At 42.3% G+C, this 27,967-nt stretch overlaps 1 protein-coding gene across 1 annotated transcript; it reads left to right on the top strand.

Annotated features, from left to right (window-relative positions):
- Positions 1-172: 172 nt before the first annotated feature.
- On the top strand, positions 173-27,762 carry LOC132996783 (cholecystokinin receptor-like). The gene is made up of 6 exons (XM_061067141.1): positions 173-304; positions 2,885-3,025; positions 12,961-13,209; positions 20,867-21,128; positions 26,082-26,209; positions 27,188-27,762. The coding sequence occupies exons 1-6, from the start codon at positions 193-195 to the stop codon at positions 27,760-27,762; spliced, it is 1,467 nt and encodes a 488-aa protein (XP_060923124.1). The 5' UTR covers positions 173-192.
- The last annotated feature ends 205 nt before the right edge of the window (positions 27,763-27,967 follow it).

Here is a 27,967-nt window from a genome sequence, read left to right as displayed (position 1 = left end):
GCGTCACCAGACCATTTTCATCTTGACATTTTATCAACGCCAGCAGTTGATTACAGCCTCAGCATTCCAATCTTTCTCTATTCTTTGCTCACAGTCTTGTGCCTCTATTTCCTAGACTGGATATTAAGATGGAGGACACGTCTCCACTTCCTGCCACTATCCAGACATGAAACCCAAATCTCCTGGATATAAATGCTGCCCTCTTGCTCCGATGACATCTTTTGGACCCCGAGTCTGTGCAGTAGTGATCTGGGGAAGGTGCCGCGGCCTCAAGGTCCTGGTCGATACACCCACTGGAACAAGAGTGAGTCACTCCGTTTCTATAACATCAAATAACTAATTTTAACCAAACTTAATTTTAAACATGAACATGAAAACTATATTGACAGAAAATGACCTTTATGACTATAAGTCTATGCTCTAGCTTCATACTTAACAGTTAAATGGGTAATCAAATTTGTCATCTAAGTAAGTGTATTCATGAAAATGTCTTACCTTTTATTTGAGTATGAAGCTGGAGGCAGGAGACAGTTTGGTTTACTTAGCCTTGTTCTATCTAAAAGTAACAGAGTCTGTACACAAAGTCCCTCTTTTCTTTATGTTAAATTAAACTCAACTATATCCTCGAGCAACAAAGTGTGACAAGTAGCTATCCAACATTCTCACATCAAGCACGTCTCAAAACACACCTGAGGACATTTACTCTTGTTAGTTATTGTTCCAGAAAATCATCAAGTACAAAAACATCTCTATACTTAACACGAGTAGAATAACAGTAATTATTATGCTAACATGAATCGGGAGATCTTGATCTGATAAGATATCATTAATATACACTGATTACTAAAGAATGGTTTAAACCAGTTAATTACAAGGTTACCACTCTCCATTGGGTCTAATTTGGTTTTGACCTTGTAATCAATAAGACAGGCTGAAGTTGAGGGTGGGCTGTGGCTGAAGGTAAATCTGACTGGCTACTGGCTTGTATGGCAGAACTACACAAACAGCATTATGTACAATTCCACTGTTTGTGCAGCAGCTGATCATTTTGCATAGTCAAATGTCAAAGATAGTCCTTAGTCTTCTAGCTGTAGGAAAGATGGGTGTGTCTGTACTGACTGAGCTGTTCTGGTGCACTTGAGATTGCTAAAAAATTTAGAGGGACTGATATTTTCTCTTATGAACATAAGAAGCTTTGGTGTTTCATCAGTCATGCTGGTCATGACATGTCTGAAGACCTCGATACATGGAAAATAAATATGTAGCAGCAGCCAAACTCACAGTGGAGCTTTTCGATTAGGACGCAGGAGGGAGAGGCTTTTGGCTTCACAATAATAAACCATTATCTTAAGAAAGGAGCTCTACACACAATCCTACCTCCCACACGTAAGAACAATATAAAAGCAATAGAGATACTTGTTAAACCATCGGTGGGACTGACAGCAAAAGATCAAACACACAAAGAGCGATGCCCTCCTCCTCCACAGTGCAAACTAACTCCCCCTCCTCCCCCGCAGCCTCCAGACATTTTCAAAGTATCGGTATCATCCCAAGCTGTAGTACATGAACCAAACCCTGAGGCAAACCGATATGTTCCCCATAAACAGAGCCATTACACCGCGCATCAGGAGTCCCAGAACCTCTCACCTTTTTCCTGCGGGTCAGACAAATAGCCAAGTGGAAAATTTAACAGTTGTCCCACAGGCTGGAGAACATTTCCAAGTATACGGGTTAAACAAATCATTTTAAAGAGACAGAGTGTAGACAACAAGGCAGCGTTCATTACAAATACAGGATGTACGATATCTATCCTTGTGCCAAAATCTAAGTTCTACCATGGCACCATCTGTAAATAACCGGACCACTAAGGATAAGGGAAACAGCTTCTCTCTTGGTGAAAGTGACTCTTTGTCCTCCAAATAAACCTTCGAGACCTGGAGGTTGTTCACTCGAGCAGAGAAATCAACAGCATTCATTCCTGGAGAGAAAGGCATTGTTCTGTCATCGATCCACCAAAGTGACTAAAAGACAATTTAATCAACATGGAGTCTGATTAAAGGGGATGACCCTGAACCTCTAATGCAGACAATGAGAGAGCAGAAAGAAATTATAGACTTGAAGGACCATGTCAGCAGGTCTTTGTCAAAGATGTTATATACGTGGACCACATGCCAGCTCCTCAAATGTGAAACCATAGGGTCTTGATCGCCACCTGGTGGCCAGTCACCAGGTGGCGAAGTAGATGGAATATGGGCCAAACTAAAAGTCATTGTCTATTTGCACAAGTAGTGTGCAAATAGACAATGAAAGCATTGGTCTGTAGTTGTGATGTGTGATATGAAAACGATACCTTAAACAGCTACAACAGTTAAATGCTGCTCACACGTTGATGCATCATTCGGAACAGTCTTATGATCTTATATATGATCATTTATCAGTGAAAGGCCATTTTCTTTATTGCAGAACAAGCCCTGGTTTGCAGGTATGGAAGGTATGGAGTAAGAAACTTGCTCATGTAATGATTTGGCTTAAATGTGGTGACAGCCGTGAGTTGAATGGAGAAAGCGGGAGAGAGAGGGAGAGAGAGGGCGAGTGAGGATGTGTGAGGGGGAGAGAGAGAGGAGCAGAGCTCAGTTGCCTTAGCAGCGCAGCTTCATTCCTCCACACTCTGCTGCTGCGAGCGCTGCTGTCACACTCCGCTCGTTCTTCACGTTATTCCACATTGTTGGGCTTTTCGAATTGCAGTCAAGTTTTTTATTCTTCTGTCTCTCCAAGTTTCACGTCGCATCCTGATATGAAGAAGAAGGCGACGGGGGAAAGTTGATTTTTTTTTTAAATAGCCCAGGTGTGATATAATAAAACTGGTGACTGTCCCTGTCTCCAGAGAGCATGGCTCTGCAGGCGGTGAATGGGAGCTGGCTGGAGGAGTCGGCGGGATGTGCGGAGCAGGGGAACCTCAGCGTTGGACTCAACATCAGCTGCAGCAACAGCTCCAACCTCCCGAGACCGATCACCAGAGTCAGAGGTACGATCCTCTCTTCTCTTCTTTTCAAGCTGAGGTGTTAAACTGAACTTTATTACAGCATTTAAAATCCCCATAAAATAAAAGCACCAACATCCTTGTATAGTAAATATGTAGAAGCAGTGAGTTTGTTTTACATCAGCTTGGTGCTATTGGCTTCTAATTAAAAACTGTCATCTCCACATGATTGATTGCCTTCCTAAAAATGTAATCAGTAGACCTCATGTTATTTTCCCACACATATTTAATTGGATGTTTGTTAAAAGAAAGAAAAAGCACTTTTCCTTTGTACCATCGCCCATTTTCTCATTTTTCGAATCCGTGCCTGATCTCTGCGTTTTACCAGAGAATGATTTGCAATCAGGACGACTTTCTCAGCCTTCCCCACTGTCTGCAATCAATCACCAAGCAGCCCAATTTACAGAGTGCCTCTCCCTGCATCGATAATGCCACAATCAGGATGAGCAGCGTCTGTTGGCCGTGAAAAAAAGCAGCTTTAATTCTGAATGTTTGTTTATTTCTTGACTTTTATTCTCACAGTGCTGAGATTAAACCGCACACTGGAGGAGATAAAGCCCCCCGAGCTTCGTCCTCTATCAGGACACCAGCGTGCTGATTAGGTAATGAGGTCTGAGCGTAGGGGGGAGAGTTCTTTTTTAAATCTTTAGCCCCCTATATTGCAGCTGCCGCAGTATCAAGTTTAATTTCAAATCTTCCCCCACTAAATAATTCACAGCCGTTCCTCCTGTGCAGCATTTCTTTTTATTGACCTTATCCTGGAGCAGGCATGAAAATCAGCAGCAGCAGCACAGCCGTATGGGCTCAACTATCCCAAATGCAATCACACCCTGTTGGGCGTGTGCAGTGTTTGACCAAGAGAAAGGTCGCGCAGACAGATTGCTGCTTTCATCTCGTTCCCTCGCCCGCACGTCTTTGAGGTGACACACACGAACACTGCTCTTTTATTTACTTTAATATTTAGCGGACCTATTCCTCCTGCGCTCGCTTCCTTCAGGCCAAGCGAGAGCAATGGAGCCTGATTATGCGGCGGTATTGTTGCTCTCAGATGTGATACTCCGGTGCCGGTACAGGAAATTAAAGCCCCACCCCAACACTTGTTGAAGTGCCCAGTGTGATTATTCACTAAATTGGAGATTTCAGCCTATGCTTGCAAAAGGTCTTGGAACCATATTTATATACCGTGTATTTCAGAGCAGTGAGAACAAAACACTAAAGCAATTTGAGTTGAAAAGGAAAACTTCTTAAAGCCCAAGGTTACATTCTTGTGATTTTCCTGTTTTGTCAACAGCCCAAAGGCCAACACATATTTGTCTGCTTTCAGGCTTGCACTTTTCCAAATGACCTACATGTGAGAACACAAATGTCCGTATCAGTTGCTCTGGACATTTTCTGGAAGTTTTCCTGTCAGTTCTCCAATAAAAAAACAGCAAATAAGAGGGAACTCCATTCAGGATGTTTTCAAACCATCTACAAAGACATCCGGGTTGTGTGCTTTGACCTATACAATGTTTATCTTGTGGCCTAGGATTGTATTTCCAGTGTCTATAAGCTGCTCTCTTACACGGCCGCCATCCCTGCATTAACCATTTGAACTTCTCTTTCCTACTGACTATAGATACTAAAGAGGTTTTCAAACAGTGAGGCGTGCCTCCCTCAGGAGTCATGGGAGAGTTCAGGAGGAGAAGGGGGCTGTAGAGGGACAGACATGAGGCAAAGTTCGTAGGCTCCACTTTAACGATCTGAGCTCACGGTTTAAAGCAGAATCCACTTTTGCCACTTTAACTGCGGATATAAACGTCACAGCACCAGATGCACGGGTCAAGAGTGTTGTACTTAGTCTCTTTATTAATCAAGAGTGGGTTTTGGGCGCAACAAGCAATAAATCAATCATAGTTCCATTTCCTTCACCTTTTTAAAAGCCAGATGCACTTGCACCTTGGCAGATTGTTTTATAATGGAAAATTTGGCCGGTAGTAATAGAGAACACTTCAGCAGAGGAAGCACACAAGCAGTATTGTGTACTATTTTGATAAATCGTCCTTACAATATCTGCATTAAGATTAGAATGCACTCACAACCTGGGTGCTCAGATAGGTGCTACTGTTACTCATGCTGCCAACTGAGGGTGCACTGGTAAGGTAGAGGACAGTGTTGATCTGTTACATACATAAAGAAACCTTAATGCCATACTGCTGCAATATGCATTAAAGAGTCGTTTCTCATTTGAATCTGAATGCAAAGACACGATGTTCACATTAATAGATTCAGTGTGACTTACACATCGGAGGATATCATTATCTCCAATGTCCATCCCAAGTAAACCTGCTTTAAAAGATGACACTAATTGCAACTTTCCAGAGTTTGAGGATTATTAGTAATCCAGGGTTCGTGGTCTGTACGTTAATTTGTAGACTGCAAACAGAAACTGCTCTTTCTGCTGGATTTCAGCGTTGTCAATTTATATTTACATAAACAGGATTAAAGAAATGTAAATATGTGCTTGCCTGTGTATGTCCTTCCTGCATTGTTCATGATCATATTTCAGCTGTTACATGGATGACGTGGGAGGGGTGGTCTATTCTTGCTTTGCACTGTTCACTCACTGCTTTTGGCTGATGGTTTTTCATCTGATGTTTTATTTCACATAATCCTCTGGGATACATTCCCACTTCTGGAGAGATGGACTGTTTTGTTCCGTCTTTTCTCTGCAGTGTGGAGCAGCTGTAAACGTCCTACAGTACAACAATCAAACAGTGTCTGACATAAATCATATAACAGTGATCACCCGAGACCCCCGAGAGCAGTTTAATTCAGACAGAGACTTGTTTATGTGGTTCAACATCTGTAGCTGCGTGGTGGCTAAGCCCCGGACACTCAGCGTTCCCCGCTGATTCAAAGTGGCACTTTGCTGAGCTCGCCCTGTTCTTCTGAGTGCATGTGAGATAAGTTATCATGAAGTGGATCTCATAAGTATTAAATGAACACTCTTTCATTTTTTAGAGACAGAAACTGGTGAAGTCAGGCTTGAAGTTTCTAAGCAATTTCGACTTCAAGGTGTTTCGAGGATATTAAAATCTTGTTCTCTTTGGGTGTTTACACTGTGATGAAGCCTACCATGAAATTATCATGGTAATCACATGAAATAATTGGAGAATTTGGCTTGGAAAGGTAGAACACACACACACACCCAGGCAGAGTATTTGGCTACAGCGTCGGCAAAGGAGCCAATCGCCTGAGGTGATGTGAGGGTCCCAGAGAACGGCTAATGACGTTTCTCCATAGCAATAACACGTTTGTTAGATCCATCTTAATTCTATGTATGAGATTGTACAGAAGACTAATGATATCCAGGGTATGAAACATCCACCAGCTTTTTGACAAAAGTGTCTGCATTTTCGAAGTTTGGTTGAAGTCTAAATGTGTGTGTGTGTGTGATGCTTTCTGGTTCAGTGGTGGGGTTGTGCACTGGCTATTATTGGCTCATCTTCCTTCCTGATAATGACTGGTTGTGCACAATCCAGTCCACAGCAGGTTAAAAGTTACTCTCTTGTGATATAGATTTACTATAGAAAATCAATAAGAGATTATAGCTTTTAGATGCACTCATCTCGTCAGCTTGAAAACAGCACATACATTGTATGATGAGGATGTATAATGACGTCTGTGGACTGTGACAGCATTAATAAAGATCCCCACAAACATGCACAGCACTTTGTCAACCATGCAGTCGCTGTATTGATCTGTGTCTGCATGTCAGCTTTATTCACTCTCTATAGTGGGGGAATGGAGAGATGAGCAGCTGCAGCTTTATGAATTTATCTGGCACTATAGACTCTGTGCATATGATGCAAGGCTAACTGCAGTCCACCCGTGTTGTAGAGTGACGAAGTTAACACAGTCAAACGTTATGTAGGGCTCTCAACCACTGTGCAACCGAGCACATGACCGAGAAGTTGAATCACTCGATAGTTACTATTAATCTATTTTTTACTCTGTGATCCTAAAATCCCTACAAAGTGTGGGCTCCCTTCACTCCTGACTTTGAGAAAGTTCAGTTGCACAGCATTGTGTCCTCTTTTGAAAAGACTGTTGCCTCAGTGCTGGCGTTGTTTGCCCACTGATTTATGGGAATTAAGCAGCAAACACATCAGCTGAATGGTAAAATCAATATGAAAATGCAGCACTTCTAATACAGTAGACCTTGCTGGATCCATTGAGACCATATTCAAGTGAATGAGAAACCTCCTATTTAATCGATTTAATCTAGTCAGAGGTTGCTACACTTAATTTCATGTATTTGAATGATTTCCTTGTTTTAATGATCAGATTGAATCGGCTTATTTCAGGTTGCGGTTGTGTTAACCTATACACAGCAAGGTGGACGATACGCCGCCTGAACTCTCGGACGTCAAAGCATCTGGACACACCTCTGTAAAGTAATCTGAATGCATTGGAACATTGGGCTCTGTGGGAGTGTCATTTACAGTGTGCAGCGAGCCGGCCTGTCGAACATTGGCAGGCATTTGCCTTGCTGTCGTTGTGTTTCCAGAGACAGCAGAGTGGACAGGGATTTACAGAATTTGTCACGCTCCGGAGAGGCTGCAGTGCGGTACCTTCCCTCAGATTGCTAACTGCTTTACTTTAAATAGACATGAGCTTACACCTACTGTACGTATCATCAGCCATCAGGCTTATCTTCCAATACCTCCTGGTGTCATCTTTTTTCTCAGGGATGCTTCTCTGCAAGCAAACATATTCTGTTTATAATCTTTGGATATGTTGATGAAGCAGAAAAGGGCAGAGTTAATGGCATCAAACGTGTGGGTCTGACAGGGCCTCCCGGGTGATTGAATATGTGCTGAGCTTGTTTGTGCGCTACATAAACAAGCTCTTTCCAACTTCCCAAAATGTTCAAAGTAATGTGGGATCAATATAGTGCTCTCATGGGACGGGTTGATAGGAAGACTAACTGAGTTGGATTGTGCTGACTGTATCACTAACTCCTCCTCATTAGGGAGAGAAAATCCAATGCAGAGATGTTCCTCTGCACATCAAGCTCTATGCTAAGTATTCATCTGCCGCCACGTTTTTAAGACCCAGTAATACAGTGTGGAGTAGAAAGAACTGTAGTTGGGTCCATGCAGTCCAATTACACTTGAAATCCGGCCTGATCCTCTCAGACTCGAGGAGATCCACAAGGTGCCTGCAAGGTGAATCAGTTTTGGTATTCAGTGATTGTGTTTGTGCCTCTGTTGATTGAACTGAAAATAGAGAAAAGGTCAAAAGCACAGCACCCTATCTTTTGATTGAATCCTTCGTGGATACAAGACATGCTGTCAACTCTCCGAACTTACATGCAGAGGTTTATTAACCATGATGATGACAAAGCAACAATGGGGCTTCAAGTAAGATTCAGAATAATTTGGTACACGATAAAGGCATTTAGCCAACCGATTTATGACGGAGTATTATGGCCATATTGAAGAAAAAGAAAGTCTGAGATTCTGAGAATGAAAGAGGCCATTTCCTTGTTTGTGTGTTCTTTCTTCAAAATAGACTCAGTTTCTTCCACAATATTTTCAAAGGTCTGATACTGATGATAATGTGAAGCCAAAAAAAATTAAACATTTTTGAAACTCCTACTCAACAAGATGCTCCACATTCCTCATTTTAATACAGGCTGAGATTTTGATATTGTCCCTTTAAAATGACACAAAGCTAATATGACTTTATTCTCGTGATTTTATGATGAAGATGATGAAGAAGTGTCAGATTTTTTCCCTTTAATTGGCCCTGATACTCACCCATTGTAGGAAATGTTTTTCTCAAAGCAAACATTTGCACTGAGCATGTTTTTCAGGCTTTATTCTCAATCTGTAGTGTTTACTTGATTAGATTAAACTGCCTTGTAAACACCAACCATTAATGGTTATTAGAAAACCAATGTTGACGCCTGATAAAAGGCAAATCGTGTACTTGGAAAACGTTTAACAAGTGTAAAACACATGCTAGTCTGAGCTAGTTTTCGTCATGTTCAGTTTCAAACACCATAATTGGTAATTTACATCAATTTGTTTTTCTTATCTTGACATACAGAGGGATCACCATGTGGGATGACATTGAGATTGTTCAAATACAAGGCAATAAAAGGGATTTTATTTTAAGGTTGTGCAAGGACTAAAATCATCTTATCTTCAAAGAGAGATGACATTTCTTTCATATGGAGAAATGTTGTAAAAGACCCTCTTCTCTCTGTCTCTCTCTCTCTCTGTCTCTCTCTCTTGTCGGTCTGACTTTGAGGGAAACTCTTTGTAATATAAATAAAAAATGTAGTTTCAGTATGTTTTTCCCCTGTAAGGACGAACAGAACAGTCATCCGGCAAATCTAATGATATGAGACTGATGTCCGGGTTATCACTGCTGCCATACACAAAGCTCAGTTAACATTTAGTTGTTCTGGAGGCAAAACATTCATTTGACCCGGTGATGACAAAAAAGTAGTCAGGGTTCCCTTATTGGCTTTTTCCAGAGCTTTCAGCACCTGGTGATGAACATGGAGGCCAAAGATCATCCTTCAAACAGCCCAGCCTTCTCATGTGTTCAGCCTCAGCCTTATGACAAATGAGGACAACTGGGAAAAGCCTTCTAATGAATACTGTGTGAAAAGGCTGGTTTCTTCCTCTGTGTTGTGTCAATGTCAACTGACACTAAACTGTGAATATGGGACGACCAGTGGGAACAACAACCAAACACGTCCGCTTGAGCTCTGGGAAACCATGATGAAATTTGATCAAAAAGATAATCACAGGAGTGGAATGATAATTTGTTCCATTTTAAATCCGGCAAAGTGGGGTGTCATAGTGGAAGGAGTCCTTCTGACTCCATCTGTTGCAAAGCGGTTTCTACTCCCCTGTACTGAGCAGTTGCATCAGATTTGGACGAAGCTGACAGTCATTTCTCACTGTCTGGATTATTTCATAGGGGCCTGGTTTCAAACATAGCCCAATGGTGAGGTAGTGATCAAATGATCAGCTCACAACTCCTGCTCTTTTTATTGCAATCACATCACCTCTAAGGTCGTTACCGCTCATTATTAATGACCTTTGTGAGGATTTATTCATGTCTCATTATAAGACTCCAGCTCCGTCAATTGAGTGATGAGATGCACTCAAACACCCCCTGTAAAAAGTCTTCAAATATCTTTGCTGTGCCGACAAAACCCTGCTAATCCTATCCCACAGATAAGAAGAAAGAGAAGTGATGTGATGAAATTTTAATGATTCCTGTGGGGAATCATAATTACAGTTTACGTGGCATCAGCCAATCAGATATGCAGCAAGACTAGAGAAGAAGTTAAATTAATACACACAACCCAAACACACAAGTGTTGATCTCTCAGCTCATGGCTGAAACGCTCCCGCTGCTCAGGAGCGTCTCCGAGGTGAAGGCCGCCCTTTTATCTGTGATGTATTTATACGTGCCTGTGGATTTAAACGCAGCTGTCACGCTTGAGGGAGTCAAAGCAACCAAAGTGAATTGTCCTGCAGTCGCCAGGCTCAGGGGGAGCCGGCATACTGTTGCTGCTCAGTGAATAGATAATTCCATTTTCACTTGACTGGAGTGCTCACAATCTCAACACAGTAGCAGAGCCAAGGAGCGAGCTCACCTCTCGGTGTTGTGTAGGAGCGCTTGCAATTTAGCTCTGATATGCGTACCTCACATCTTTCTGTTGAGTAAATCAAATCAACCTCTTGTCAAACCTGTCACCAAGCTGTTTGGTGGATGTTTTGTTCTCTCACTGAAACAGGGGATAGGTGTTGACTTCTGTTGACTTGAAAGTGGCGTCAATGCTCAGCTAATGAAACTGCTCCCGAAGCCATCAGAGGGTTTTCCTATCAAAGGAATAATTTATATTTGCAGTGGAGGACATGTGGGTCTCTCAGGTGGCAGTGGTGATTGACTTGTCATCAAACCCGAACCTCATCTCATTAAATCTTTGCTGCCTAGTTCCTCTGGAGATTGTCCAATAAATGAACGACTTCACCACTTACATTTCCTCATCACAGCCTTGTCTGTGTGTGCAAAATAACTAAACAATACATGGTCAGATTCTCTATTTGATCGCTTGGAGGCTAGGGTGAGGGTTAACACATTTTCCAACAAAAGAAATCTGGATCTAGTGAATTTGAATGTGGTTTCATAAGGGGCCTGTTAGGCCTTGGCAGAGGTCTGCTCTCTAATGAGAACCATTCTAGTTTTCTTTTCTATATAATTTGGTGTTGGTGATCTCATCTGAATACAGAGTAGTTAAATAGGCACATACTTTTATGAGTATTATTTTAAGAATACTGCAGATCATCCTTTTGCTTCACATATATTGTTATTTTGAAAGCGTTGAGATTCAAGTCATGTCTCTGTGTGGGAGGAGAATGAGATGGATGTATAATAAATAAAAATAGATGCATCATTAACAGTCCATTACTCTGGTTCCCCACTCACTATGACAAAAAAAAAAAAAAATTCAAATCTCCACATATGAGCGATAACAATGAGAATAGTAGCTCCGCTCCTCTTGTGCAAGCATGTGTGTCTGTCTGCAGGCTCGGCTGCAGACCTCTAGACTTCTCCCATGTCGTTGCTTTAATCAGCCGACTCAGTCAGCGCAGCACATGGCTGGCCCCGACCTTGTCCTGTCACATACTCTCATACTGAAGCAGACTGGCTGTGACGGGCCAGTGTGAGTGTAGGGAGCGTCCCAAAACCCCTCTGGCTGGGCCGTCCTGCAGCCGGGCAGCTGTACGGCAGCTCTGGATGAGGTAGTGCATGTGAAACACACTTACAGTATTTTAGAAGAGGAGGCGTTCTGGTATTTCTGTACAGGGAAGATTTTAGAGCTGTATTAATGCAGGGACCGTGGTTGTCACGACTCGAAAGCTCTTTTTACATTACATGCAGCTGATTTGGTTTCTGTCTCTCGTATCGGACGGCACCGTGTCCTATCCTTTCTTCTCTGGTGCCGTACCGTACTGCATCATACCCGTATCCTTCTGTATTGTATCCTAATGTTATTAAGTAGGTAACTCCTTTAATATAATAATGACAAATGACTTCAAATGTTACCAATAAATTGCGGCTTTTTGCCTCTTCAGATAAGAAGAGGACTGTTTAACTTTGATCTTGTTTTTCCAGTTTAAGTTGTATTCCCAGGTTAGCACCTGACACGGCCTGTTCAACTCTTATGATCTTGTTGTGTTCATCTTTTTCTCTCACTAGGATTATTTCAATCTGTGTTTGCTTCACGGGATATAAGCAAGGATGTATTGACACTAGCACGAATTTAAGATCATGCAAAGTTATTCCGTCTGGTAATAGGCTTGTGCGTTATTTATTTCCCAGGTGAATAACTAGATACGGTGTGCTCTCTTTGCGTATTGATGTTATTTTAACTATTTGTCCCTTTTCTTCCTTGCCTTTCTTACTTTATTATTGCAGATCTCATTTAATTTAGTGGTTGCTTGAGTGATTACAAGTTTTCACTCCTGCATACAGATGAAGATTTAAAACAAATTCTGCTTTTTAGAGTCTGCTGAAGGTTGATGAGACAACCAGCTCATAAAACACCGCTCTTCATCTGCGTCTTTTATTTGTTCTCCCACTTCTTCTTTGTCTTTGTTTAATAATGTTCGCAGGCTTATTAGACATATTCTGTCTCTTATGTCTGCAAGAAAAAGTTCCCACTCTTTCTTAATGAGGGATTTTAGTGAAACAAGTTGATGTTTCCTTATTTATGTCCATTAATTCAACGCTGCGTACTTGGTAATTCACTTGTGCTTCCTTCCTCTAATTGATCGGCTGAAGTAGATACAGACACCGAAGTTATAAATGACATCCTGCCTCTGTCCCTGTGTCCCTGACAGAGATGGACTCGCTGCGCATCCTGCTCTATGTGCTCATCTTCCTGCTCAGCGTCTTCGGCAACCTGCTGATCGTTGTGGTCCTGGTGCTGAACAAGCGCATGCGGACCGTCACCAACTGCTTCCTGCTGTCGCTGGCGGTCAGTGACTTGATGATGGCCATCTTCTGCATGCCCTTCACCCTCATCCCCAACATCCTAGAGGACTTCATCTTCGGGGCCTCCATGTGCAAGACCATCACCTATTTTATGGGTGAGAAGGATTTTAGCAGTGCAATATATACAAACAGCTCAATGTTTTTCATTTAAGGTTATATTTACAATATTTTAAACAATACAGCAACAAAGGACTTTTTAATGTGTGTGAGGAGGAATACCTCCGATACCTCTCAGAGACAAAAATACTGTGAACACGGTGGCTACACTTTCTTATAAAACACAGCACGGCTATGCCAACAATGCTAAGCCGTTCAGGCCTGCTGGGAGTGAGCGCTCGCTCTTGCAGATTTGAAAACATATTTACTGACTGAAACACCCAGCTGGCTTGTTTTTCTGCTCTTGTGTACATAGGGTAACTTTCTTTAATTGTGCTTCTGGCTGTGTGATTAGAGGCCACTCTCACAAGGCTCAGTGGCACCCTCGCCGGAGGTGTAAGTTACGACATACTGGTAGCAGAAAACTATTGGATTTGTACTTTGTATATAGGGAACAGGTGTCAATTATTTACAAAATCCTACACAAAGCACTGCAGCCACACTAAATACACCTCACAGGAACGTGGGCGAGATCTAACGAATCTGATCATTTTATGTAAGAACAAGCTCGTCACTCATTGGCCGGGTTAAGAGGCATTTTGTTCTAACAGGGAAGTCTGGTCTATTTTAGTGGTTGGCACAGAAGAGCCTGCCTTTCAGGGCTTCTCTCTGGGCGCCATCTTGCATGTCAGAAGGTAACCATCATGGTCGGAGCACTCGAACACTCACACATCTTCAGGAGTGTGACTTAGCAATGAGCTGGCTCCCATCAGGCCAGAGTCAAGGTGCCACGTGAGCCCTGAGTCACACCGGAGCGCAAAGGACAGCAAAGAAACTGAGATCAGCTGCAATAATTGGTCTCTACAATTCACTTTAAGTGGCTGAGAGGAGCTCTTGAAAGGCGAGGTCCACACAATCCTATTATTGACTCAGAGAAGTGATGCAACATCTGTGAGGACCGGCGCACTTTTCAATTACTTGGCTCTCTGAGCTGTGATAAGGACGAGGAGGGCAGGACGGGCAGTCGCCTTTGACTTTAAATACAAACGTTTCTGTTATTTGGTTGCCTTTTCTTATTCAATGCTTTCGGGCTACATGAGGTTTCAGCTTAGTTCATCTGATAAGGAAAGATTGTGAATTCTTGGCTTTTATTAAACAGTGAATAATGACTTGGGCGTCTTTCACTGCTGACAGATGTTCGTTGCAGGCTGTAAAAACTTCCATTAAGATTTTATTTTTTCTGCACAGTTATGTGCAATGATTAATACTTTCAATTGCCTAGGTTTGAATTACTGAGATGATGAAAGAGCTGTGTTAGAGTTTCTTCTGCTCTAACGAGTCTATAATTCTAGGTATAATTCCAGCGGGCGAACTTGGTAATTTTCAACTCTATTAAAACCTATGGGTTTGAAGGTGTCTTCTTAAATTTGCCTTTTACAGCCTCTTGCATTTTGCATGATACATTGACCTGCAGCATTGTGTGAATAGATTATTTGGCCCTAAAGTTTTTAGAAATTCTTTCAATTTCTCATCACAATCAGTTTTCCTCATGTGGAGAAATAGTTTTGAGTTTTTTTCTTGACTGAGATAAAGTGGGACTGAATAAGGATTTAATCAAGCGTCATGGGACATGTGCAAATGATAAATGAGCCTATAACAGCGGCAGGGACTTCAGCAGCTGTAAGCCTCGCTGTTCTCCAAGACGTTCAGTGTCTGTCTGGCATCCACCCAGAAGGCAGGGGGACAAACCAATCCCCTGACAATGCGAATGCTGAAGAGATGATGTGTGTGCCACTCTCTCTTCATAGGCTCGTAACTCCTGTTCTCACTGACTCATTATCTTGTCCATGAAAAATGTCTATTGGTTGTGTTATCGCTGAGGTATTAAAAGAAAGATCCAGACATTACGACCTGATTTCCGATTAACGACGGACCTCACAAGTTGACCATCTCATGTCTAAAGAGGTGTCAAAGTTGATGGTGCAATAACCCATGGTGGGCTGCCACAGAGGTTGAGGTCAGGTCAATATACGTCCACTGAAGCTGATTTATTCTCCCCCCCCTTGAGCACAAAGTGCTAATTGCAGAAAATCTGCAGAGATGACCAGGCTATTGCAGCAGTCCCACCAAGAAATGACCAGAATTTCCAATAATCCAGATGTATTCAACTGAAATAAACTGTTAGACCATTTTAACATCAAGCGACCTCACCATGAGGAGAAGTGAGGTACACAACCAGTCTCGGCTTGATTACGCTCATTAATCACTCAGCTTTCTGAGGCATTTCCTATATTCTCTGTCTGTGATGCTGTGCAGCTTCTATTACTCTGCCTGTACATTTCCCACTCCATCGTGTGACCTTTCCATCCATGTCAATTTTGTATGTAAGTCCCGTGAGAGGTGTTTGCTGCAGTCATATGGTCGTTTCCAAATGCCACCCCACTGCTCCACCAGTGAGTGATTAAAAGTAATTAACTAGTCTAATTACTAATCAGCACTGTGTGGTGTCTGATGCTGCCTGTGTGGGGGGGAAACGCACACCACATGAAAAGTGTCACAGGGGTGGCCATCAACAAAAATCAGCACCTGCTCATATGAGCCCATATCAGCCTCATCAGTCGAGTCTCCTCGGACCCTACCACGAGTGAGGCCTGATATTAGCCAAAACCAATCAATACTCAGGCTCATTGCGACCATCCACACCCATTGATTTTGCGGCAGACCTCCTTGGCAAACTCATCTGTCAGCAGCAGGCCCATGAAACATATAATACACCATCCATCCTTGTCCTCACCCATTCGTGAACACATCTATCCATCTGCCCCAAGCTCAATAATCATGTGAATCATAGCCGCTGCACTGTTTTGGTGGCAGTTATCAGATCGATGTTGTAATATTCTGTGTGGCTGTGTTTGTGTTTGTGCGCCGTCATCGGTCATATTTATGTGTCCATGTTTGTGTTGTTGTTGCTGATCGTATGATGCAATTACCAACCAACTTAGCAGCTCAGTCTGTCTGCTCCCCCTCAACCCCGAGGTGCAGTTTGCATTATGCATTAGAATTTAGATTTCCGTGGCTTCCAGCAAACCTTTACAGAAACGTCTGCGAGGGCATCTGGCACCTACAACACATTATTTATATTCCAAGTTTTTTTTATGTCTTGAGGCTTCTTTCGGTTAACATTCATCTGAGAATTAGGTGTGACCCAAGAATTAACAGACGTAGTTTCAGCTGAGGAATTTAAATCTCCTCTCCCAGGTTGAGGTATGCCGAAATGATCCACTGCTGCAAACTTCACACTTTCCCTCTGGAAACTCCAGACTGCTATGAATGTTCGCCCTGACTCAGGTTTAATGAACAAGAAAAAGGATTAGAGCGTGTTCATCCTGAGAATGGAAGATACCGTGCTGGGGGGATGGGGAGAATGTGAGCATTTGTTCGGTTACTTGACTGGTAATTAACTTGGCAGAACCTTCACAGAATCACAGCAGAATCTCCCCCTACTCAAACATTCGGCTCTCTAAAGTACCAAGTGTCAGGGAATGAAGTTTAATCAGTGCAGCTGTGTGAAAACTCCACTATTAAAGACTTATGGAGGCAATAACTGGAAAATATGACACATGCATACAATACCCTACACACACACACACACACTTTCTTTAATACACACATAGAGAGTGTACCAGTCATACCGAGGTGCTGGCTGAACTGTGGTCCTCCATGTATTTAAGGCATTTGCACAATGAAAAGGAGGTTTCATTTGTGCATTTAAGCTGCTACTGATGTTTTAATTTAGAAGTTAGAATTCACATAAACAGGTGGTATACAGTTGTGTCCTCCTAATGCAAATACTACAACGCATGGGAGAGCATGATATATATATTTTAAAGTGTATTTTACTACAGCAAGATATTCTTTTTCATGATTAACACTTTGGCATTTTAAGCATGTACAGCATCTGTTGGTAGAACAGCTATCAATATTTCAAGGTCTGTACTTATACATGGAAAGAATAGTAGTGCTTAGAACAGACGGACAAAACAAGGAAATGAAAATGGATCAAATTAATTAAAAAGGAAAATAAACAATTAAAACAAATTAATAAGGACACACAAAACAATGTCAAGCAACAGCGTATGTCAACACTCGGTGATCAAACACAGCGATAATGCAGGAAATGTATCCAGCACCTTAATCCTTGAGCCTCTCCCAGGCTCACGTTCTAGTATAGCCCACAGCAACGCATTCTTGATTTGTTTCATAATTCTTCCTTAGAGGCCAAACAAATTGGTCCATCACAAGTGCTGACCTCAGATCAGCAATGCCCTCCCCTGGCAGTTATATAACAGATGGTCAAGTGGACCTGGACTGAAATGCTGAAAGGGTTGATGAATTCTGGCCTCATGCCCCAGGACAAGAATCTAATCCCTCAGACAACATGCTCAATTCTCTAAAGATGCCTTCGACTACCTGCAGCTGTGCCATCAATCAAATCCCAAGACTATCAGCACCATACATCACCTGGAAGTGCATTTCCCCCTCAGTACAAATGTACACAACCCGCCATCAGTCTTTCTAAGTGTAGGGTTTTAAAAAGATCACTCATTTGAAAAGCTGTGTGGTTCTCAATTGAGTGATGCGGCTCTATTTTCACACAGGCTTCACCCTCTAATGAGGCTCTATAGGTTGAGCTTCTCATCTTCATGTATCCGTGCCGAAAAAATGGTATCGAGAGGAGGCAATAAAGTCTGACTTCTAATGCAGTTTTTATACTGGGTGGGAAGAAGACTGTATCATACTCTCATTCAAAAGATATAATATCTTGTTTGTTCAATTCATATAAATTGCAGTTTTGTGAGGCGTTATGTCCCGGAATATTTGGAAGGTGGGAGCAGCAACCTTCATACACCCCAGCTGATATGGATTTGTGGGGGCTGATGCTGATGCAGCTAATGGGCACTTTCTTATCTGACTCTGCAGGAAAAAATTATTCCCTTCAAAACTTAATCTGTTGGCGATGTGTCTCTAAATCATCTTCCGAGTTTTTAATATCCTCTTTGCAAAGTCCTTCTTCTTCAAATCCTGCTTTTTGCCAGTTTACTTTGCAAAACATTCTCCCGAAGTTCTTGCAAATAAATAATGCTTAGATTTTTTTCTTCTTCTTCTGCTCATTATTTTGATTGTTTCTTTTGATTATTCGTCCTTTGTGCTGTGCCACATCTCTGGGTTCCTCATTTCCACAGTCGGTACGAGCTGGTGCTGTGGCTGGGCATGACTGCCTTCAAGCGTCAACAAAAGAAAACCCCCCCGTGTGTGATTGGGTCTCTCAGTGTCTGTGCTCGGTGCTTGAAAGAGACGTGGGGGTGTGAGAGACTTATTGTGCAAGACTCGTGCATTGCCGGTGCACTGTTCTGATCTGCATGTGTCAACTGTGCCACCCACCTCCGTCTGTTTGACCAGAGCGAGAGGTTGACCGGTAGTGTGCAAGTGATCAGAAGTCAGGCAGGAATGTGTCACTGAACGAGTGGGCGGACTCTCCTCTCTGCGATTTGCAGGAAAGCTGACTCTACACACACAGTAACGACTCATTGAGAAAAGACAAAATTGTGATTCAGATTCTAAAGTAACAGGTGATAAGTCCTAACAAGTCGCTTTGCTTGGCACATCAATTAGTATCTCTAACCCTGCATATTCTTTCATACCCCAAATATTGGCTTACAGATTTAATTTGGTGGATAATCATAGCCTACGTTTGGGGATAATGAAACTTGCAGTATGGGGTCAGGGAAGAAGCCGTCAAACTTTCCCGAATGGGGGCTGGATCCAGCAATGTTTAGTTTTTTTAACATTTTCACTGAGCCTTCTGAGTGGATTTATTCACACTATCAGAGTTAAGATGTCCTCTACAAGCATAAGTTACATCAAATCTGACAATATGCTTCATCATGTCTAGGTCCTGGACAACACATCCATCCGTCTGCCCCGAGCTTGGGTCTGATAAATGGCTCCATGTGTGAATTGACTGTCTCTGCAGCGATAAACGAATCACCATTTTCGCAAACAGCTCACATACTTATAACATTGCACAGCAGAGCCTCTCATACAGCTCATAGAGCATAAAAGGCATTCAGTTGTCTTTTTGTGAAGATGATGTTCTCTTTGTTCTTAAGTCGTCTCCTTTGTTCTGTTAGCGCAGGCATAAGATAAAGCTGTCCCCGCCTCTATCAGACTCCACATCACATCCCACACTAAATATCTCTTTCTTCTCCAGGTTGCCGTTCACAGATCTGAAGTTTTTAATATCTTGGAGCTAACAAATAACACAAAATCCTTCATCTTTTAACTTCTCATAGCTTTTCACTAGTGAAGGGGCCAAAGATTGGATCATAGTATTGCAGCAGACCATCACAAAAGGCTGATCCAGCAGAGCGGAGGAGAAATTGCTCTCGACTGAGCCATAGTGCAGTCCACCACTGAAATACTTAATATGGTTCCTGTAAATTGAATTCAGCCATGGTCGTAGGAGTATGCATAATGACTTCCTCCTGTCAATTGTGATGCAAAGCCTTGGCTCAAGCAGGATATGCTCATCTCTGCAGGATCAATGAATAGGGATAAATATGTGACGGGGAAATGGTGGATTGAAGACGCTGCCTCGGGCAGTGATACAGGATAACCGTAGTGAATTAATTCCCGGGGGGGCTTCCTTTGTAGCTGCTGGTATGGGAGTTTTAATGCTATTTGTCTCACCCTCAGGACAATGACTGGGATTCTCAGTGAGCTTCCAGTTTCTCCCCCTCTGCAGATTATGCATATTCATACATGCAAATACCACTTGGCCTTGGATCGTCTGGAAATGAATTTGACCCGTGTTGAACCCCACAGAGACAGTGTCCCTGGATAATAGGACATGTCTTTTAGTCCTCTTAAACCCACTGACAAAGTGGTGTTGATGGACCTGTTTGCTCTTTGTATGATTTAATGGCACTTGTGTTGTTCATGCTCGTCATTCTCTCTGTAAATAACTGCCCGTGCTGTATTTTGTGCTGTTGATAAATAGCTGTCACACGTTGGTAGAGTTTAATGAACCTGATGTAGTGACTAACTAATGAACCTGATGTAGTGACTAAATTAATTACTATGTGAGACACCGGTTTGGATGAAGTCAGTAACTCAACAATTTACAGCAGCAATGAATTCACTGTGAGGCTGAGGGATGTTACAGCATCCGCTTACAAGTCAGAAACCTTTCAAATGCCATTTTGAATGTAACTAGAGTTACCCTCAACATGGCCACATATACTCAATGAGACTGAAATAATAAAGTTAAAGTACATTTCTCTGACTGACTTAACAAATAAATAGAACAGAATGCAGCACAAACTTATATGTTTGCTGCTTTTGCAGATCAAAGCGGAGCAGCAGCTTGGAAAGTGGGCTGCGTTTCAGTCACAATTACCTCCCAATTTTGTCTTACAACAGTAAAAGAAAAACACATCAATGAAACCAGCTTCTTTGGGAATTCATCCGTATCAGAATACTGCATATGTGAGCACAGAGGAGGAGAGAAGCAAACACTACACTGTATGCAAATACAACAAAATGAACTCAAGAAAATGCAAATGTGTGTACTTAATTGCCTTTTCCTTTCTGCAGGGATATCTGTCAGCATCTCCACCTTCAGCCTTGTGGCCATTGCCATAGAGAGATACAGCGCCATCTGTAACCCGCTGAAGTCCCGCTCGTGGCAGACTCGCTCCCACGCTTACCGTGTCATCGCCGCCACATGGGTGGTGTCTCTGCTAGTCATGGTGCCGTATCCGGTGTTCAGCAACATAAGGACTTTCCCCAAGGCCAACGGCACCGTCGGTCACATGTGTCGCCTGGACTGGCCCAGTCATCAAGCTGAACAGACCTGGTGAGTACTGGTGGGACAAATCGCTTCATTGACAAAGCAAAAGTGAACAAGTAGCAAGATCCATTCATTAGTTTCACTGATCTCGCCTGACTGGTGTGATGTGTTCGATGATTTGGCCAGCTTCCGGTTTACAGCGATAAATCTGCCATTTAGAACAGACTGAACTCATCACAAAGTCAGTGCAAACTTCAGAGATTTCATATGCATGACAATAATTAGCCCGACACGCTTCCCCAACCACAGCAGCTACCAGTGAAAGATACATGGAGGAAGTGAATACAGTCTGCACGGCTCTGCCTCAAAATATGTGGAGCGACTCTGATTTGCATTCAGTCCAATTGGGTAATTTACATATGCATTACCATGATAGGCAGATATTAACTGCGTTTGTGGAAGACACTTTCTTTTTATGGCTTCCAGTTGGAAAATAAACATGGAGACATTGCCAAAATGATGGAGTCATTTTGGCAATGTCTCCAATTTCTATTACAAACTTCCTGTTCTCAGAGCCGTAAAGTGAACAAGCATGTGATCGCCCCTGTGCTACGCAATCCACCCTAATGATGTTTGCTTGTAATGCTCTCCATTAGCATACCTACATAAGTGTAAGTACACTCAGCAGTTTAAATAATACACAGTTAATAGGATTTTTTTCTTGCCATGGGTTAGATGACATCAGTTTTTTGAAAGCTAATTAGAAAATGTAATCAGTGTATCGTTAACTATTATTTGGGTGCAGTCAAATAAGTGTATTACCCAAATTTTTCTTATTATTACCTTTGAGGAAAGTTAAGAGTTTGTGTAGGGAAATATGAGAGCGATTAAAGGTATAAAAATGATGGAGAAAAGGTCATTATTGGAATGAGCCCATGAGCAGAAGCTGTAAAAGTGGTTACAGGTGCGTCGTCTGAAAATTGAGTGAAATCATTAGGTGCAAGTCTGTCATTTAAGATGAAAAGGTGAGCAGGCAGCTCCTGTCGAGGCTTAATTAGAGAGGATTTGAAAAGGATCAGGTTTTAGCGTAGCAGGGGTCATTGCAGAGGATGGAGAAGCTGGAGAAATACAGGAAGTAGAGGTTACATCATTTGACAGCTACAGAGCACTAAAGCTCTGAAGATGGTGCTGCAAGGATGCGTGTAACCGTTTTTGCCATCAATTTAAATTATAATGATTGTTCTTAGGCTCCTGACTACATGCTGAGATAAAGGGGAGACGAAAGCTAATGCAAAAGGTCAGCGGAGTAATGATTGCTGCAGCTACAGTGTGGATTGCTCTGCATCGGAAAGTCATCCGTCCAATCTACACGCCCTCTGAATACCAATAAATGCTGCTTTGTTGTAAGAAAAGAACCCCAAGTAGACGGATATGTTTGAGCATCTCGGGATATACCACTCAGGGACTATCCCAGATCTCCCCATGAACAACTTTCTGCAGGACGGCGCAATTAAAATGAAGAAGAAGCCGAAATGCACCGTGGACCTCGCTCGACTCGACAGCCTTCTGTGGTCAAACTCTCTGAAGGATTTCTGTTTTGTCTGGCTGTCTATCAAACTCTTAAGCTTCACTGGGAAAGACAAGGCAGTTGGAGACCAGATAATTAGTCTGCTCGGTTGAGGGGGAAGAAAGCTCGGATGTCAAAAGGCCAGACGTGTCACAGAGTACTAGGACCTTTCAAGTTTAAATTCACAGTTTCGTATTTGCCCCTCATGGCTGCCTTTTAAAATTACCCTTAAATTAGGGGCTAAAACTGAGACTATGAAGAGGTAAGACCTCTTTCAAATTCCTCTCACCGTATGGAAATCGCACCTTCTTTGGAGCCTAATGAAGCAGTTGATAGAGTTATTGAAGGATCCCGTTTTAGACTGAAATCACAGCCTGAGATGATGAACAGATGATATTGAGGCACCCAAGAGCCATAAAGTGGTTAATGAAGCAATTTTTTCAAGTCAATGACAAATATGAACATTTCCAAGTTGTATAATTGTGATGGTGTGCATTGATGATTTCATGCAATTTAACTTACAAATCAACGTACTATATAATGATGACATTTTAATACGATCAAATATAATATTGTGTTTAAGAAAATATTAGACCTTCAGTTGTCTGATGGTCTACGCAGGTCATGTTTTCTGTCATTTCTACCCTGAAGCACATATATTAGCTAACTTTGAATTTGGTCTTTAAATGTCTCAACCACATTTTATGGTCCAATATAAAATCCCATTTAAATTATACAGCTCTCGCTTCATACCCAGCCACTGATAGGTCTGCATTATTAAAACTTTTAAGATAAATTTCACATCAGAAAGCTCAGCATTAAGAAAGTATAACTAAGATCACAGCTTCCCTCCGAAGACTCAGACTTTTGGTTTTAGTCTATGGTCCTTTTTCTTTCAACATTGACACACTTTATATAAAACTTTATACCTACAGACATTATCAGATATCCAGGTAAGTATATATTCTAAATATCAAACTGTAGAAATTTGTTTCCACTTGGATTGGATCTCATTTTTCTTGACGTGGGAGTGTGAGATTGGATCTGACTGTCTTTCAGTCAAATTTATATATTATTAGGTCGTAATTTTAATGTCAACCTTTTCCAGGTAAAAATCTCTTATGTGAGGAGTGAAAAGAGGGAGCTCTGTATGTTTTGATAATAGGCGTCAGCTGCTTCAGATCCATCTCTCTGGGTTTCAGACTAAAACAAGCTCATAGAATTGCACCAGCAGCTTTTCATTTGGTGTGTTCCCAAACTCCTACACGTTCACATCCTGACAGCCTTTGTCTTACAGACTTTCAGTATCAAACAGTCAGCTGATGAGAGGCTCCGACTGAAGCCGTCTTTTGGAAATGAGAAGTGATAGAGAGCCGCTGCACGGAGTTCACAGGGTTGCCCAGGAAGACATTAGAATATTAGAGGAATAATGAAACCCCGTCTCTTCTCTCCCGCTGCTGACGCTTTCATGTGGCGACTGATGTGCACGGCAGACAGCGGTGCTTGAGAAGAGCATGCTCTGATTATGGGGAATCAAAAGGGACATGTGGCCACAGATGGTAAAGATTTGATAGGATCAAAGTGAATCTGTGCAGCTTTTTTATCTTGTTTATTCTGGGCTCACTCTGTAGTTTTCTGTTTTTGAATAATTGCCCTCACCCTAACCCTATTCAATTGACACACTGATCTATACTTTTGTAATACCAAGTAGTCTCTTATTCAACTCATCTGCAAACCAGATTATAGTGTTGAAGGATAGAATACACACGGTGCTGAGAGCATCTCAGCCCTTGTGAATCTTTTACATGGTTGACAAATCGCCTCTGTCCATGTTTTGTTCACTGTTTTTGCTCTTTACTCAGTTCACTACTTTTTCTTTGAGGTGTCATCAATCCAGGCAGTCGAAGGAGCCAGAGTCATTATTCTTTCTGTGCGAGGGAAGAAATAGAATGGAGCACACAGCCCGAAGCTGTAGAGAGTTATATTCCAGCGTATTTAACCATGTTTGTTTGGTAAAGAAGTCATTTTGTGCAGCAAATGGTTTGTAAAAAAAAAAGTAATTTCATCTTTTACTGTTGTGAAATATGCAATTGCGTACACTGTCTCAAGTCAGTCAGGCGTCCCTTTGTTACCATGTCAATATGCACTGTGTCAACTGTCAATATGAAAACAGGTAACTTTGTTAAGGTTGTGTTGAAAACCGTCTCTTGGTTAAACAGGATGATCACCACCCTGTTAAAGAAGTTGCGTTGTAGTGTTACACCTGCAGACGCCCACTGATCCAACTGGTCGACCTAACTCTGCAAACTTTGCACACTTAACGTGCACTAATGTTGGGACACTGTGTGAATGTCACTGCGCTTAATGTTGGAAGAGTAGAGAGAAGCATTCAGCGTCTTGAGGGGCAGCTATTTCCCTCTGAGTTAAAAATAAAAGCTGGACAGTGACAAAGTGAAAAAAAAATCATTAATCCATAATAGTCAGCACGGGCGTATAAATGAATGATGCAGCAAATGTAGCACCATGTAACGTTTTAAATATATAATGAATAAATATTACTGAGGCCCTGAAGTGCAGATTATTACGACAAATGGGAAAACTGAACAACACATCACATAACACTGCAACAAATCCCAGCGACATACACCTTTGGAAAACAACATCCAATTAACAACAATCCTTATCAATAGCAGGTACAGCACTTTTGTGTTAGAATTTAATGTTGTTGTGTTTCCTTATTTGCCATTGACCACAATGGCAAATAAGGTCTCTGAATCTTTGTTGTGTTTCCCCATTTGTTGTTTTGATTTGCACTTCTGAGCCACTGTCAAATATGGAAGAATTTAGCAAATAACACATTACATTTCTCACACTTAATTTTAAGGGGAAATATCGCTCTTTTTAACATGCAGCAGTTGATATAATAATCCGGTTATATAAGTTATGATAATAAAATGTGTGGCCAAATGAGCAGTTTTGCACTTTAACTTTGTAAACCAGGAGTTACAGTTTTTGTACAAGGTATGTTCAGAACCTGAAAGAGAAAATGTGTAGTTATAACATCAGCTAGAAAAAAACAAATATTCTAAAGATAGAGACAGAGCAGGTGTTGAGGAGGGTTAACCTGCAGGCCGCTGAGCAGGTGTAAGGGAGAAGCTGCAGAGCTGGCCAGGGACTCGCAGCATCTTGTGCCAAACAGCACGGGGGTAAAGAGGACTGTTAGCGAGGGGTCAGCCATCTGCAGGGCCTCCAGCACAGCACCTACATATACATGGAGATGTTTGATGTAAAAAAAAAACAGTCAGCTATTCAAAGGTAAGTTTTGCAGATAGTTGTTCTGCAGAATCTCGAGTGTTTGATCGGTTTGTTTCAGCTGCTTCAGCTCAGATTCTCTCTTTCTCTGTCTCTTTTTTTATTGACGGCTCCCTCCTTCCATTCTGGCTGTTTTTCAGGTATGTGCTGCTGCTGTTCACTCTGTTCTTCGTCCCGGGAGTGGTGATGAGTATAGCATACGGTCTGATCTCCAGAGAACTCTTCCGAGGCATGCAGTTTGAGGTGGGCCAGACCACGGAGACCTCCGGTGAGATCCATCACGGATTCAGTCCAAAAAGCAAAAGGCTTTTTGCTCACATTGATTTAACGCATGCTGGAGATGAAAACATATATTTCACTCTTTATAGGCCTGTGTAAAGCTGCAGGGAATCACTTTAGAAAGAGAGGAAAAACTGGATTAAATAAAAGTTTGGTAAAAATCACTAAAATATGAAATACACTTCCAAATGGGCACAAACCACCAGTCATAGTCAATGTAGATACATTAATAACACATAAAACAATATATCTGTAAAGGGAGATTTTGTAATATGTTGTTGCTACCTGCAGGTTCTGCACCTGTTACCAAAATCCTTCCCTCCGTCTCAGCCTGTAACAAAGCCTGTGCTACTTCTTTTCAAGCCTCTGTGGAACTTCTCCATGGTGTTACAGCAGAATTATGCTCCCTTCAGGTGAATTACACGTGCTGTTTGCAGGAGGACCACTGGTTTCCATGGAGTCCAGTAAAGTGTATGATTCATCAAGGTTGAGACGATCTAAAATAGCCTTCGGGAGGGAATGTTAATCTATCGCTAAGCGTCATTTATTATTTCTCTCTGATACAGAAAAATAACAAACTTCCCTCCTTGCTTGTGATTCGGTCTTTAATACTTCACATTATTCTGAGTTCCACCATCTTACGTCAACACTCCATCCAATGAAGAATACAGAAAAACCAACAAAAATTAATTTCCCAACCACATTGTGAACGATGCCTTTGATACTGTTGTTTTTGATGTTTTAATCACTAGACTTCACGATTCAGTCCCCAGCAGCTCCTGTTCTCAACTGATTGTCCTTCCACTCCATATTAAAAGTTGGTTTCAGTGGAAGAAAACAAGACTATGGGAAAATATTTAATGAAAAACCCCTGTAGTGTATCTGTTACTGATTTCCCCTCTATGGTATTGATTTTTCCTTCATCCAGCTGCCACTAACTAACATTTTGGCCCCTGACCCTCCACAGGCCAAAAAAACGGTGTAGGCAGGGCTGCGGCAGCGGCCAACGATGATGACGATGGCTGCTACATCCAGGTGGCTAAAAAGCCCTCCTCTGCTGTGGAGCTCCCCACCCTCTCTGCCCCGTCTGCTGCCGCCCAGCCCAAGCCTGAGCGCGCCCGCAGTAATACCTCGGAGGCCAAACTGCAGGCCAAGAAGCGGGTCATCCGCATGCTGATGGTAATCGTAGCACTCTTCTTCATCTGCTGGATGCCTCTGTACACAGCTAACACCTGGAAAGCCTTTGACCTGAGGTCAGCCGCCAGAGCCCTCTCAGGAGCGCCCATCTCTTTCATCCACCTGCTCTCCTACTCCTCTGCCTGCGTCAACCCCATCATTTACTGCTTCATGAACACACGCTTCCGCAAGGCACTGGGATCCACCTTCGCCTGCTGCTGCAGCAATCGGCTCTGCCGCAAATGCTCCTGCTGCAGGAAGAAAGAAGCAGGAGAAGACGGCTTCACCGCCACCTCCATGGCCACGACGATGGCCACCTCCATGTCCAAGATCAGCTACACCACCGTCAGCACCACCGGGACCTGATGAGCGGGCCTGGAGGAGAGCTGGCTGTCACAGCAGTGGTGGTCGGACAGCGGTTACTGCGTGCACCATCTGTTCTTTCAATCTCCCGTTCAAGTTCCCGTTCTCATTCTTCATATTACTATGTTCTGAGTCATGCCCCGAGTAATATCCCTTCCCTCATTCATGAGATCGTTTTTAAAGGTCTTGCTCAAATTCTGTGTGCATG

This window comes from Limanda limanda, chromosome 23 (assembly GCF_963576545.1).
Source record: "Limanda limanda chromosome 23, fLimLim1.1, whole genome shotgun sequence".
In the NCBI taxonomy this organism is placed as follows: domain Eukaryota; kingdom Metazoa; phylum Chordata; class Actinopteri; order Pleuronectiformes; family Pleuronectidae; genus Limanda; species Limanda limanda.
The sequence above is the reverse complement of the archived record's forward strand: the minus strand, read 5'-3'. Positions and strand labels throughout refer to the sequence as shown.